Source organism: Microcaecilia unicolor, chromosome 7 (genome assembly GCF_901765095.1).
Source record: "Microcaecilia unicolor chromosome 7, aMicUni1.1, whole genome shotgun sequence".
Lineage (NCBI taxonomy): Eukaryota > Metazoa > Chordata > Amphibia > Gymnophiona > Siphonopidae > Microcaecilia > Microcaecilia unicolor.
The window spans coordinates 287,875,131-287,888,017 of NC_044037.1; the positions used below are offsets into that span (position 1 = coordinate 287,875,131).

Consider the following 12,887-nt stretch of genomic DNA (forward strand, 5'->3'; position numbering starts at 1 on the left):
TCTACCACGGTTTCTTGGAGGAGCCTACCTTTCCCACTCCCTGCTTTGAACACTTCGGTCATGACACTTCCTCTCAGCTAGGGTTGACTTGTCATTGTGCAAATATCCCCAGATTCTATAAATTGCATACAAATTTACACGTGCAAAATTGCTCGCTGTTCTGAGACGCATGTGCCAACTAAATTGGCCAACGAACCAATTATTGCTAATGATTGGGTGCTGACAAATCAATTAGTCAAACATTCTCCCAGCAACTAAATGATACTCAGCACATGCCACTAATGCACACAAACTTATAAAAAAAATTTTAACACATTAAAAAAATTTTTTGTGGATCCTCAGAAGCTTGGCTAGCTGAGCGGATATAAATTTTTCAAGTGTGCACGCTGCCCTTTCCTTCATTTGATACCAAATTTTCAAGAATTATTTATATAATAAGCGACTTGGCTTTCAAGCTGTGAGTCTCGGAGCCTCTGCCAACATGGCCAGGTTTCAGTAACTTCATCAGGGTAGAGGTCTGCTGGAAGACAAAATCATATGTATTAGAAAACATCCAAACAATGACATGTACTTCTTTCTTCAAAGGTGACAAAACTCACAACCATATCACTGTAATACTTCTTCCAACAGCGGGAATATGGTGGCGACGTCTCTGCCACTATAATTATAGCAATTATCTGGTACACAACTCATCCTGATAGGCTGGAAAAGAAACCAATCACAAACCAATCAAATGAGAGACCTCCATTCCAGTTCTGCATTCAGTCCTTTGGGTTGTAGCATTATTAATTGGTAAACCCACTGTTGTTCCTTATAATTCAATAGCTGCTCGCCCTTCCCTCCTGAGCTGAACTAGGGACGTAGCTACGTGGGGCCACGGGGGCCTGGGCCCCCATAGATTTGACCCTGGACCCCCCTTCCGACGACCCTCTCGACCCCCCTCCCTCCTGCTGCCAACCCGCCGTCACCATCTGCTACCTTTGCTGGCAGGGGACCTCATATATATATGAAAAATAGGAAGGAAAAGCTTCAGATTTTTGATGGGTGTCTTTATACTTTTCTACCCATTCATGTATCCATCACAGGCATAAAAAAAACTTCCGACCTCCCTACTTTCACTCAAGCTTTACTTTTACTCACACTTTAGTTTTTAATTAGCATGATTTTTGAAAGTGCTCAGTTTGGCGAGAAGAACTTCATGAGCAGAGTTGGAATCTGGAAATGGTCTTAACCCCCTGATGCAGCAGTTAGTTACCTGTGAAACGATGGCCAACGTCGAGGGTACCGTGAAACTAAGCTGATAACCTAAGTACAATTTAAATGAGAGTTTTTTTGGAACATGCTAATTAAAAATAAAGTTGGAGTAGGGAAAGTAGGGAGGCTGGAACAGTGCCGTAGCGAGGGCTAATGGCACCCGGGGCGAGTCGCCGCTGCGCACCCCCCCCCCCCCCCCGGGTGTAGCACGGCGCGACCCCCCCTCCCTCTGTGGCGCACCCCCCCCCCCCCCCATCCGGACCGCATTCTTACCTGCGGGAGGGCCCGTCCGCCCCGAGTGCTCGTCACCCGGAGTTGCGTCGGCCCCGCTGGTTCCCTGCTCTCTCAGACCCGGAAGTGCAGAGGGAGCAGGGAACCAGCGGGGCCGGCACCCCCCAAGCGCGTGCACCCGGGGCGGACCGCCCCCCCCCCCCTTCCTACGACACTGGGCTGGAAGGTTTTTATCCCTGTGATGGATACATGAACGGGTAGAAAAGTATAAAGGCACCCATCAAAACTCTGAAGCGTTTACTTCCTATTTTTCACATAAATATGTGTGTATCTATTTTTTGAAGTATATAAAACTGAACATAATGTTTATAGAGAAGTATTACTGTTTTGGTGATTGTGTACACATATGCACATATATGCTGCAATTCTAGTCATTCATGTGTGCATTTGGTACATAAATCGTAACCCTTTCTTAATAGCATTTATCCCCAAGGGGGTAATTCTGTAAGGAGCTGGCCTGGATTTGTGAATCAATGCTGGTATTCTGCTCGCACATTCATGTATGTGAAACACATCTGCATGTCAGTGAGCACTTTCCGGCTGTGTGCTAGTCTGTAAGTATCGCAACGATATACAGTGGTGTGTACTTTGCAGGGAGGTGTTCGCATGGGCAGAGTTTGAGTGTAGACGAGGCATACAGTTATGCACAAATCAAAGCGATTTAAGTGGCCAGGAGAGGCTCCCAGCCGTTTACATCGCTTCTCCGGGGCCAATGGGCGTATTCAACGGCACTTCACCGGTTGGTGCCTAAGCCAAAACCGGCTAATTTGTGGCTAGTCTGGGGGTGGAGTCGGCACTTAACCGACTAAGGTCACTGCATAAATTGGGATCTTGCCAGGTACTTGTGACCTGGATTGGCCACTGTTGGAAACAGGATACTGGGCTTGATGGACCTTCAGTCTGTCCCAGTATAGCAATGTTTACGTTCTTATAAAACACAGTTCTATCTTTATGTGGTTATATGCTGAATATTGCACATAACCACATAAGTATTAGCCGGCTACATATCCCTGGATATTCAGTGCCAGTGCCTGGACATGGCCTGGCATTGAATATCCGGGTATAAAGCTGGCAATGTCCAGAAAAATGTGACCACCAACAAACAGCTGATTATCAGCCTGAAAGATTAAGTGATTGTGCTAAAATAGAGGTGCATATTTAACTTGTTAACACTAGTGTTATGTGAAGAAAACTAGGCACTTATTTCTCTTTATAGGGATAGGCTTCAAATAGGCCCACGCTTTAGAGAGTTACCTCCATGGGCTTCCTTTGCCTGGCACCGTAGGCTGGAATTGCAGTAAACCGTTCAGTTGGTTCCATCATGTCCTCTCATTTGTCTTTTCAGCCCGGCTTTCAGCTTCCCTCACCCCATTAACCCTGTTGCGTACCAGCAGATTCTGAACCAGCAACGGGGCTTAAGCTCGGCCTTTGGACATACCCCTCCTCTGATCCAGCCATCCCCCACCTTCCCTCCACGCCACCACATGGCTGTCATTTCTGTCAATCCTTCGTCTGCACTGACCAGCAACAACTGCGCATCTGATTCCAACCAGGTAGGAGCCTTGTCTGCTATAGCTGTTGGCAACTCATTCAAAGGGGACTAAATACCTTTGGACTTATGAGTGTAAGAGTATAATGTGACTTAGGCAGTGCCACTGCCTTCTTTTGAAAAAACAAGAAAAGGAAAAGGTAATTTCGGGGAAGGGGGTTGGGGACAGGAGCGTAGCTACTATGGGGCCACGGGGGCCTGGGCCCCCGTAGATTTGGCCCTGGACCCCCCTGCCGACGACCCTCTCAAACCCCCCTCCTGCCGCCAACCCGCCATCGTCGCCTACCTTTGCTGGTGGGGGATCCCAACCCCCGCCAGCCGAAGTCTTCTTCCTTCATTTTGTTTCTGAGTCTGACGTCCTGCACATACAACGTGCAGGACGTCAGACTCGGAAACAAAACGAAGGAAGAAGAGGACTTCGGCTGGTGGGGGTTGGGGTCCCCCACCAGCAAAGGTAGGCGATGACAGCGGGCGGGTGGGGGGGGGTTGAGAGGGTCATCGGCGGGGGGGGGTCAAAGTTGTTGCTGGTGGTGGGGGGGGGGGCGTCAGCAATGGCGGCGGGGGGAGGGCTAAAATGTGCCCCCTCACCTCGAGCTCTGGACCCCCCTCCCGCCGAAGTCTGGCTACGCACCTGGTTGGGGAGGGAAGAATGTGGGGCAATGCTGCCTCACAAGAGTGCCGCCTGAGGCCCCCGCCTCAGGTGGCTTAATGGTAGGGCTGCCACTGACCTAAATTCAGGGAACGCCCCTAACCTGCCCATGCCCCTCCCCTTGCCACACCACCTTTGGAGTTGCACACAGTGAAAACTGGACACGCATGTTCTAGAACAGATCCACGTGTGATTCCTAATGACTGCCAGTTAATGTGTTTGTTAATGCCAACTGTTGATTGTTATCACCAAGTAAGCCAATTAAAATTACCTTGCGACTGAGCGCCCAACTGTGGACAACCTGTAAAAGGGATTCTCCTTGATAAACGAACGCTTACCCACAGAGAGGGGCCCTGGAAAAATGTGCACTCCCTTTTCCTTGAGTAAAAAATATTCGCTCTGTTCTCAGTCGCCTCCGTTAAAACCCACAAACTTATCGAGATTGTTGTTTTCCCAGAGTTCCGGGTATGATTCCTAAAGTTTTTTCCTCTGAAATGATTCCTCTTAGTATATTAATTCAAAAGGAGTGAAGCCTGTGAAACTGGGATTACTTTAATCAGTGGGAATTGGATTAGAGACTCAAGTGTTTGTATTGTTAAATAATTTCTGGTTTTAAAAGAGAAAAAAATGAAATCAGGTGTATTATTTTCACTAACATTGGACAATAAGTATGTTTCCAACAAAATTAATTGACTATACACCGTCTTGGGTTTGAAGAAGCCAACCAGACGATCAATGTGGAATAATGATTCAGATAAATAATAACATGGGATAATCAGGTTAATACCACGTTTTCTTTGTTTACTGTTGTTTAATTGATCTCTTTGTCTTGTTTCACTCTCCCTATTTTGTGGTCTAAGGAAGAGTTTATAATTACCTGATTGAAATAATTCTTGTAGTATTTTGTCTGTATTTCTGGCAAGTTATTTTAGTGCTTGTAAAACTAAGTTGTTATAAATAAAATAAAAAATTTTTTTAAAAAAAACCCACAAACTTTGTTTTATGGCATAAGACCAAATGCCAGATTTCTAAAGGGAAACTTCCCAGGGGGATTGCTTGTAGACCCCTGGAAGTTAAGTTAAAAAGTGTGCACTTATAATGTGACATGACATATTTCCACTTCTTCCGTACGCAGAATCATGCATGTCTGTTTTGAGGGATGGCTGTGCAAAACATGGTAAAATGTATCTCGTTGGGGTAACTGGGGGTTGCATGAGGCATATATGTTTCTGTGAGTGTGTGGGTAAGAGGAACCCGAATTATAGCTACGTCTTGCAAGGTTCCACGTTAGGAGTTACGGATCAAGAAAGGGATCTGGGTGTCGTCGTCGATGATACGCTGAAACCTTCTGCTCAGTGTGCTGCTGCGGCTAGGAAAGCGAATAGAATGTTGGGTGTTATTAGGAAGGGTATGGAGTCCAGGTGTGCGGATGTTATAATGCCGTTGTATCGCTCCATGGTGCGACCGCACCTGGAGTATTGTGTTCAGTACTGGTCTCCGTATCTCAAAAAAGATATAGTAGAATTGAAAAAAAGGTACAGCGAAGGGTGACGAAAATGCAGGGCTTTTTTTGTGACGGTACGCGCCGGTACGGCGTACCGGCACCTTTTTTCACCTGCCCTGCGCTCTCGCTCGCTCTCTCTCTCTCGCCGATGCCTCTGCCACCAACGGAACGGTAGCTGTCTTAAGCTTCTCTCTCAACCCCCCTCCCCATACCCCCAACCTGTTCCAATTCAACTTTCGAGCACTAACCGAAGCAGCGTTTCACATTTAGCTGCCTGTCCTGCATCAGCCCAGGAATCTTTCTCTCTGCCGCGCCGGTGCACCCCTGCGGAAACAGGAAGTTACAGCAAAGGGGGCGGAGCACAGCACGGCAGAGAGAAAGGACTCCTGAGATGACGCAGGGCAGGCAGCTGAATGTGGAACGCTGCTACTGTTAGCGCCAGAGAGGGAAAATCATTTCAAAATGTACTCGGTAGGTGGGATGCATGGGGAAGTGTTTACCGATGCTGGCAAGGGAGGGGGCGCAGAAGAGAGACATGGGGAGGGAGGAAATGTTCATTTGACCTGTGCACAGGGGGTGGGGGGCGCAGGAGAGAGACATCCTGGACTCGAGGTTAGAAAAAGCGGGAGACTGCTGACGGGGTGAGTCTATCACACTGCTTCACCCAAAACAATTCCAAACGCTATTGAAAACAATAGCAAAAAGATAATAAGAAATAAGGGACTGCCTATGTCTGTCCATCTGTAAAAAGTTTAAAGCTGTCCTAGTTGGATAGACAGTGTCTTCAAAGGTGGAGGAGAAAAGATTATTTTTTAACTTATTGGACACCTTTTTAATTTATTTGAAAGCTTCCCATATGTAGATATAAAGAAACTGTATTTTGTGCTCATTTTTCTACACTGTCCTATACAATACAGTTGGCAAAATTTCAGTGAGGATAACCTGTTTCTTGATGGGTTCATCTTAACTGTTGTTGTAATCTGCCTTGGGAAGCCTGGTATTATAAATATTGGCAGTACAATTAAAATCTCCATTCATTGGGGCACATGGAATCGCATCTTCACCTAGACATAGATGGAGAGGAAAGCAGGAGAAAGAGAATTGCTGGACATGGATGGCTGGAGGGGTGGACAGGTAAGAGAGGAAAATCACTGGACATGGAAAAGAGGAGAATCGTTGTATATGGATGAGTGAGGGCAGGGGAGAGAGGAGAATCGCTGAACATGGATGGCAGGGAGGACAGGGGAAGGAGGAGACATACTGGATATGGATGGGAGGGGAGGTCAGGGAAGAGAGATTCGCTGGACATGGATGGAAGGAGAGAAGGCAGGAGAGAGAGAAGAATCGTTGGATATGGATGAGTGAGAGCAGGGGAGAAAGGAGAATCGCTGGACATGGGAGGGGTGGGCAGGGGAGAGAGGAGAGATGCTGGACATGGATGGAAGGGAAGGAAGAGAGAGAGGAAGGAGACGCACATGGATGGGAGGGCAGGGAAGAGAGGAGAAATGCTGCAAGTGGATGGAGAGGAGAGCAGGAGATAGAGGAGAATTGCTGGACATGGATGGATGAGGAGTTGGCAGGGAGAGAGGAGAAATGCTGGACTTGGATGGAGTAGAGGGGAGAGAGAATTATTGCTTTATATGGTTACAGGGGATGGAAGGGAGAGGAGAAATGCTGGGCATGGATGGAGGGGAGGAGAGAGGAGAAGTGCTGGACTTGGATGGCGGGGAGGAAAGAAAAAAGAAGAAGATGCACATGGATGGAGATGAGGGAAAGGGAAGAGAGGAGAAAAACTGCACATGGATGGAGAAAATAGGCAAAAGCTGGATCCACGTTATACCTCCTCCAGTCAGTTCCACGGAGGAGGACCCAGCTTTTACTTATGGATGTATGGCAAGAAATGAAGAAGAAAGGAGGAAAGTAAAGAAATAATTGGAAAGGAAGCTCTGGAAACGGAGTTAAGGGAACAGATAGAGAGCAGTAGAATCAGAGACTGGGACCAATATGGATAGAAAAACAAAGTCACCAGACAACAAAGGTAGAAAAAAATCATTTTATTTTCATTTTAGTGTTTGAAATTTGTCCAATTTGAGAATTTACATCTGCTGTCTTATTTTGCACTGGGTATACTGGAGCTGTAACAGCTTACAGAAATTATTTCTAATGAAAAAATCACGTTATTTTTTTCTCCTATACTAGTATAATATTTTCAGTGATATCTGTTTATATGCGCCATAGCTGGTATAAGGGGTGTGGCTAATGTGGGTGTGGCCAGCACAGGGGTGTGGCCATATGTGGTGGCCCCGCCCATAGTGAGTACCGGCACCTTTTTTTCTACAAAAAAAGCACTGCGAAAATGATAGTGGGGATGGGACGACTTTCCTATGAAGAGAGGCTGAGAAGGCTAGGGCTTTTCAGCTTGGAGAAGAGACGGCTGAGGGGAGATATGATAGAAGTGTATAAAATAATGAGTGGAATGGATCGGGTGGATGTGAAGCGACTGTTCACGCTATCCAAAAATACTAGGACTAGAGGGCATGAGTTGAAGCTACAGTGTGGTAAATTTAAAACGAATCGGAGAAAATTTTTCTTCACCCAACGTGTAATTAGACTCTGGAATTCGTTGCCGGAGATCGTGGTACGGGCGGTTAGCTTGACGGAGTTTAAAAAGGGGTTAGATAGATTCCTAAAGGACAAGTCCATAGACCGCTATTAAATGGACTTGGAAAAATTCCGCATTTTTAGGTATAACTTGTCTGGAATGTTTTTACGTTTAGGGAGCGTGCCAGGTGCCCTTGACCTGGATTGGCCACTGTCGGTGACAGGATGCTGGGCTAGATGGACCTTGGTCTTTCCCAGTATGGCACTACTTATGTACTTATGTACTTATGTGTGTATGGTTTATTTTCCTATTTATACCACCTTTCCTGAAAACATAACCAGGCAGTCTATCTGTGTGTGTGCATCTGTGTGTCTTTCTGCTTGTGAATACAGATGAACAGTCAGACAGACGGACGAAGCCTCCCCAATAGGCGCTCTCACTCGGGCAAAATGCGACTAAACGTTGTTCTGTAAAAGACATTTCTATTGGTTGCAATGAGCAGGTTTCTCAAGGTGAGGATTTCCAGTACAGTGGATAGAATAGGGTCAGATGAAGAGGCAAATGAAGCAGCCACATGTTGATCAGATTCTGACTGAGCGGGAAGCCCCGGGGGCATTGAAATACTAGGGGAAATAGTCAGCACATGGCAGTAAGTGGTTTGCAAGCTGCTTCCAACTTGGGCTGATCTATGCCCGGATAGACTGCTGGCATTGAATATCCAGGTATGTCCACTGACCCAGAAGTGGAGGAGTGGCCTAGTGGTTAGGGTAGTGGAGTTTGGTCCTGGGGAACTGAGGAACTGAGTTTGATTCCTGGCACAGGCAGCTCCTTGTGACTCTGGGCAAGTCACTTAACCCTCCATTGCCCCATGTAAGCCGCATTGAGCCTGCCATGAGTGGGAAAGCGCAGGGTACAAATGTAACAAAAATAAAATAGATACTATTGGAGATTCTAGATGGAATGTTGCTACTATTGGAGATTCTACATGGAATGTTGCTAGTCCACTAGCAACATTCCATGTAGAAGGCTGCGCAGGCTTCTGTTTCTGTGAGTCTGACGTCCTGCACATACGTGCAGGACGTCAGACTCACAGAAGCAGAAGCCTGCGCGGCCACATTGGTGATCTGCAAGGGCCAACTTCTACATGGAATGTTGCTAGTGGAATAGCAACATTCCATGTAGAATCTCAAATAGTAGCAACAGTGGAGGAGTGGCCTAGTGGTTAGGGTGGTGGACTTTGGTCCTGAGGAACTGAGCTTGATTCCCACTTCAGGCACAGGCAGCTCCTTGTGACTCTGGGCAAGTCACTTAACCCTCCATTGCCCCATGTAAGCCGCATTGAGCCTGCCATGAGTGGGAAAGCGCAGGGTACAAATGTAACAAAAATAAAATAGATACTATTGGAGATTCTACATGGAATGTTGCTACTATTGCAGATTCTACATGGAATGTTGCTATTCCACTAGCAACATTCCATGTAGAAGGCTGCACAGGCTTCTGTTTCTGTGAGTCTGACGTCCTGCACGTACGTGCAGGACGTCAGACTCACAGAAGCAGAAGCCTGCGCGGCCACATTGGTGATCTGCAAGAGCCGACATCTACATGGAATGTTGGAATAGAAACATTCCATGTAGAATCTCAAATAGTAGCAACAGTGGAGGAGTGGCCTAGTGGTTAGGGTGGTGGACTTTGGTCCTGAGGAACTGAGTTCGATTCCCACTTCAGGCACAGGCAGCTCCTTGTGACTCTGGGCAAGTCACTTAACCCTCCATTGCCCCATGTAAGCCGCATCGAGCCTGCCATGAGTGGGAAAGCGCGGGGTACAAATGTAACAAAAAAAAGAAAAAAACTGGGCACTGATCAATATTCAACCCAACACGTACAGTTAGGACAGCTGTTTTAATGTCGTAACCGTTTGTGCTTACGTAGCCAGTTAATGGATTGAGTATGCCCACTAACCCCCCCCTCCCCCCCCCCCCCCGATTCTATATAGGGTGCCCAAATTTGGACGTGGATCCCAGATCTGCGTGCAGACTAATTAGTTAATGAGTTGTTAACAATCAATAATTAATATTGTCAACAATCTGAAGTTACGTCTTAGGTGCCTTTCATAGCGTGCAACTCAAAAGGAGTGTGTCCATGGGAGGGGCATTCCCAGAAGTTAGGCATGATGTTATATAATACCATCGTTTGCGTACCCTATTGCCAAAAATCAGGCATCAGTATTTACACCAGGTTTCAGCAAAGTTAGGTGTGAAATCCACACTAAGCTAGAATTCAGCAGAGAACGCTCTGTGCTGAAAACCAACTTAGTACAGATCTTTCCAGCACCTAACTGTGAGCACCAATTACTAAATCTGGCATAACCAGCTAAGTAGCTGCTCTGCCCTGACTCCGCCCCAGACCACCGGTAATCTAGCCGGTTAGGGGATGGCCAGTTAGCTGTGATATGCAGCGGTGCCTCTCCTGCCAGGTAAAACGACTACTACTACTACTTATCATTTCTATAGCGCTACAAGGCATACACAGCGCTGTACACCATACACAAAAAAGACAGTCCCTGCTCAAAGAGCTTACAATCTAGATAAGACAGGTAAACAGAACAATAAGGGTAAGGGAATAGAGAGGTGAGGATAAAAGGACAGGGCAAGTGAGTGGTGGTTAGGAGTCAAAAGGAGTGGTAAAGAGGTGGGCTTTAAGTTTGGACTTGAAAACGGCCAAAGACGGGGCTACACGTACAGGCCCGGGTAGCCTATTCTAGGCGTGAGCTGCAGCAAGATAAAAGGAACGGAGTCTGAAATTAGCAGTAGAGGAGAAGGGGACAGCTAAGAGAGATTTATCTACAGAACGGAGTACCCGAGAGGGGGCGTAGGGAGAGACAACAGTGGAGAGGTATTGGGGAGCGGCAGAGTGACCCTTTGAGGCCGATATTCAGACCGTGGGAGGTAGACCGGCTAAGCCTGGATATTCAGTGCCAGGCCGTTTCTGTGTGACTGGCATTGAATATCCGGTTTATTTTGGGCTGGTTTAAAGATAACTGGCTATGTTAATATTCAGACTTAGCCGGTTACCTTTAAACCAGCCAGAGATATATCAGGTTTTCACGCAGCCAAATATGGCTGCAAAACCCACTTTAAAAATCAGCGGATAGCTGGTTATATTGGCCGATATAACTGGCTGTCTGCGAGCAGCTAATCAGGGATATTCAGTAGGGGGTAGCCAGTTAAGCGCTCTTTAACCGGTCAGCAGCCGTTATATTTAGATTTTGTACACTTTTTAAGTATTAAAAAGACAGCGGGCCTAATATTCAAAGTGATTTACATAAGTATTAAAAAGACAGCGGGCCTAATATTCAAAGTGATTTACATAAGTACATAGTACATAAGTAATGCCATACTGGGAAAAGACCAAGGGTCCATCGAGCCCAGCATCCTGTCCACGACAGCGGCCAATCCAGGCCAAGGGCACCTGGCAAGCTTCCCAAACGTACAAACATTCTATACAATCAAGCCATTGTGACATCACTAATGAGGTTGGCTCTTATTGGTGGAATGAGCCACTATGACATCACAATAGGTTAAATCACTGCTCTATTTAATAAAAGTGAGCCAAGTAGAGAACATAAGTACATAAGTAATGCCACACTGAGAAAAGACCAAGGGTCCATCGGGCCCAGCATCCTGTCCACAACAACAGCCAATCCAGGCCAAGGGCACCTGGCGAGCTACCCAAACATACAAACAGTTTATACATGTTATTCCCGAAATTGTGGATTTTTCCCAAGTCCATTTTGTAGTGGTTTATGGACTTGTCCTTTAGGAAACCGTCTAACCCCTTTTTAAACTCTGCTAAGCTAACCGTCTTCACCACGTTCTCCGGCAACGAATTCCAGAGTTTAATTACGCGTTGGGTGAAGAAACATTTTCTCCAATTTGTTTTAAATTTACTACACTGTAGTTTCATCGCATGCCCCCTAGTCCTAGTATTTTTGGAAAGCGTGAACAGACGCTTTACATCCACCTGTTCCACTCCACTCATTATTTTATATGCCTCTATCGTGTCTCCCCTCAGCCGTCTCTTCTCCAAGCTGAAAAGCCCTAGCCTCCTTAGTCTTTCTTCATAGGGAAGTCGTCTCATCCCCGCTATCATTTTAGTCGCCCTTCGCTGCACCTTTTCCAATTCCACTATATCTTTCTTGAGATGCGGTGACCAGAATTGAACACATGGTCTGGAGATGCTCCTGGCTGTTTAAATTGCCTGTCCGGGTCTAAGACGCATTTTCAGTGGCACTTAAAAAGACAGTATTGCTAAAAAATACCAGCTTTTTAGCACTCAAGCCAAAACTGGCTATTTTGGGGGTGTTCCGGGGGCGAAGTTGGCCCTTAGCCAGTTAAGATCACCACATAAATAGGACCCCATAAATGCAGTCCTATCTTTATGTGATTCTTCATAGCTGGTTAAGTGCAGAATATTGAACTTTAACCAGCTATGTTTTAGCTGGCTTCCTATACCTGGAAATACAATGCTGGAGCCCGGGCATGGCCCAATATTGAATTTCTGAGTTTAACATCAAAACAGTGATCGTACCTCTCCACTCTCATCTCTCCCTATATTCCTCCCCAGGAATCCAGGCCAAAGTATCAGCCGCCTGTCTGACGTTGCTGCCTGGATGTCTCAGCGCCATCTGAAACTAAACATGACGAAGACTGAGCTTCTTATCTTCCCCCTAAACCAACCTCTCTTCCTCCCCCATTCTCTATTTCTGTGGCTAACACTCTCATCCTTCCTTTCTTATCAGCTCGTAACCTTGGGGTCATCTTCGACTCCTCCCTCTCCTTCTCTGCACATATTCAACAGACTGTTAAAACCTGTCGTTTCTTTCTCTATAATATCAGCAAAATTCGCCCTTTCCTTTCTGAGCACAATACCAGAACCCTCATCCACACTCATATCACCTCTCGCTTAGACTATTGCAACTTGCTTCTCACAGGTCTCCCACTTAGCCATCTGTCTCCTTCTCAATCTGTTCAAAATTCTG

The 12,887-nt window shown here is 46.4% G+C and overlaps 1 protein-coding gene across 1 annotated transcript in view; it reads left to right on the plus strand.

The window, feature by feature from the left end:
- Positions 1-12,887, plus strand: part of GLI2 (GLI family zinc finger 2) — a 435,831-nt gene that overhangs the window by 369,204 nt on the left and 53,740 nt on the right. Inside the window, exon 7 of the mRNA XM_030210087.1 lies at positions 2,891-3,098. Coding sequence (XP_030065947.1) covers positions 2,891-3,098 — 208 coding nt within the window. The remainder of the gene's footprint in view (positions 1-2,890; positions 3,099-12,887) is intronic.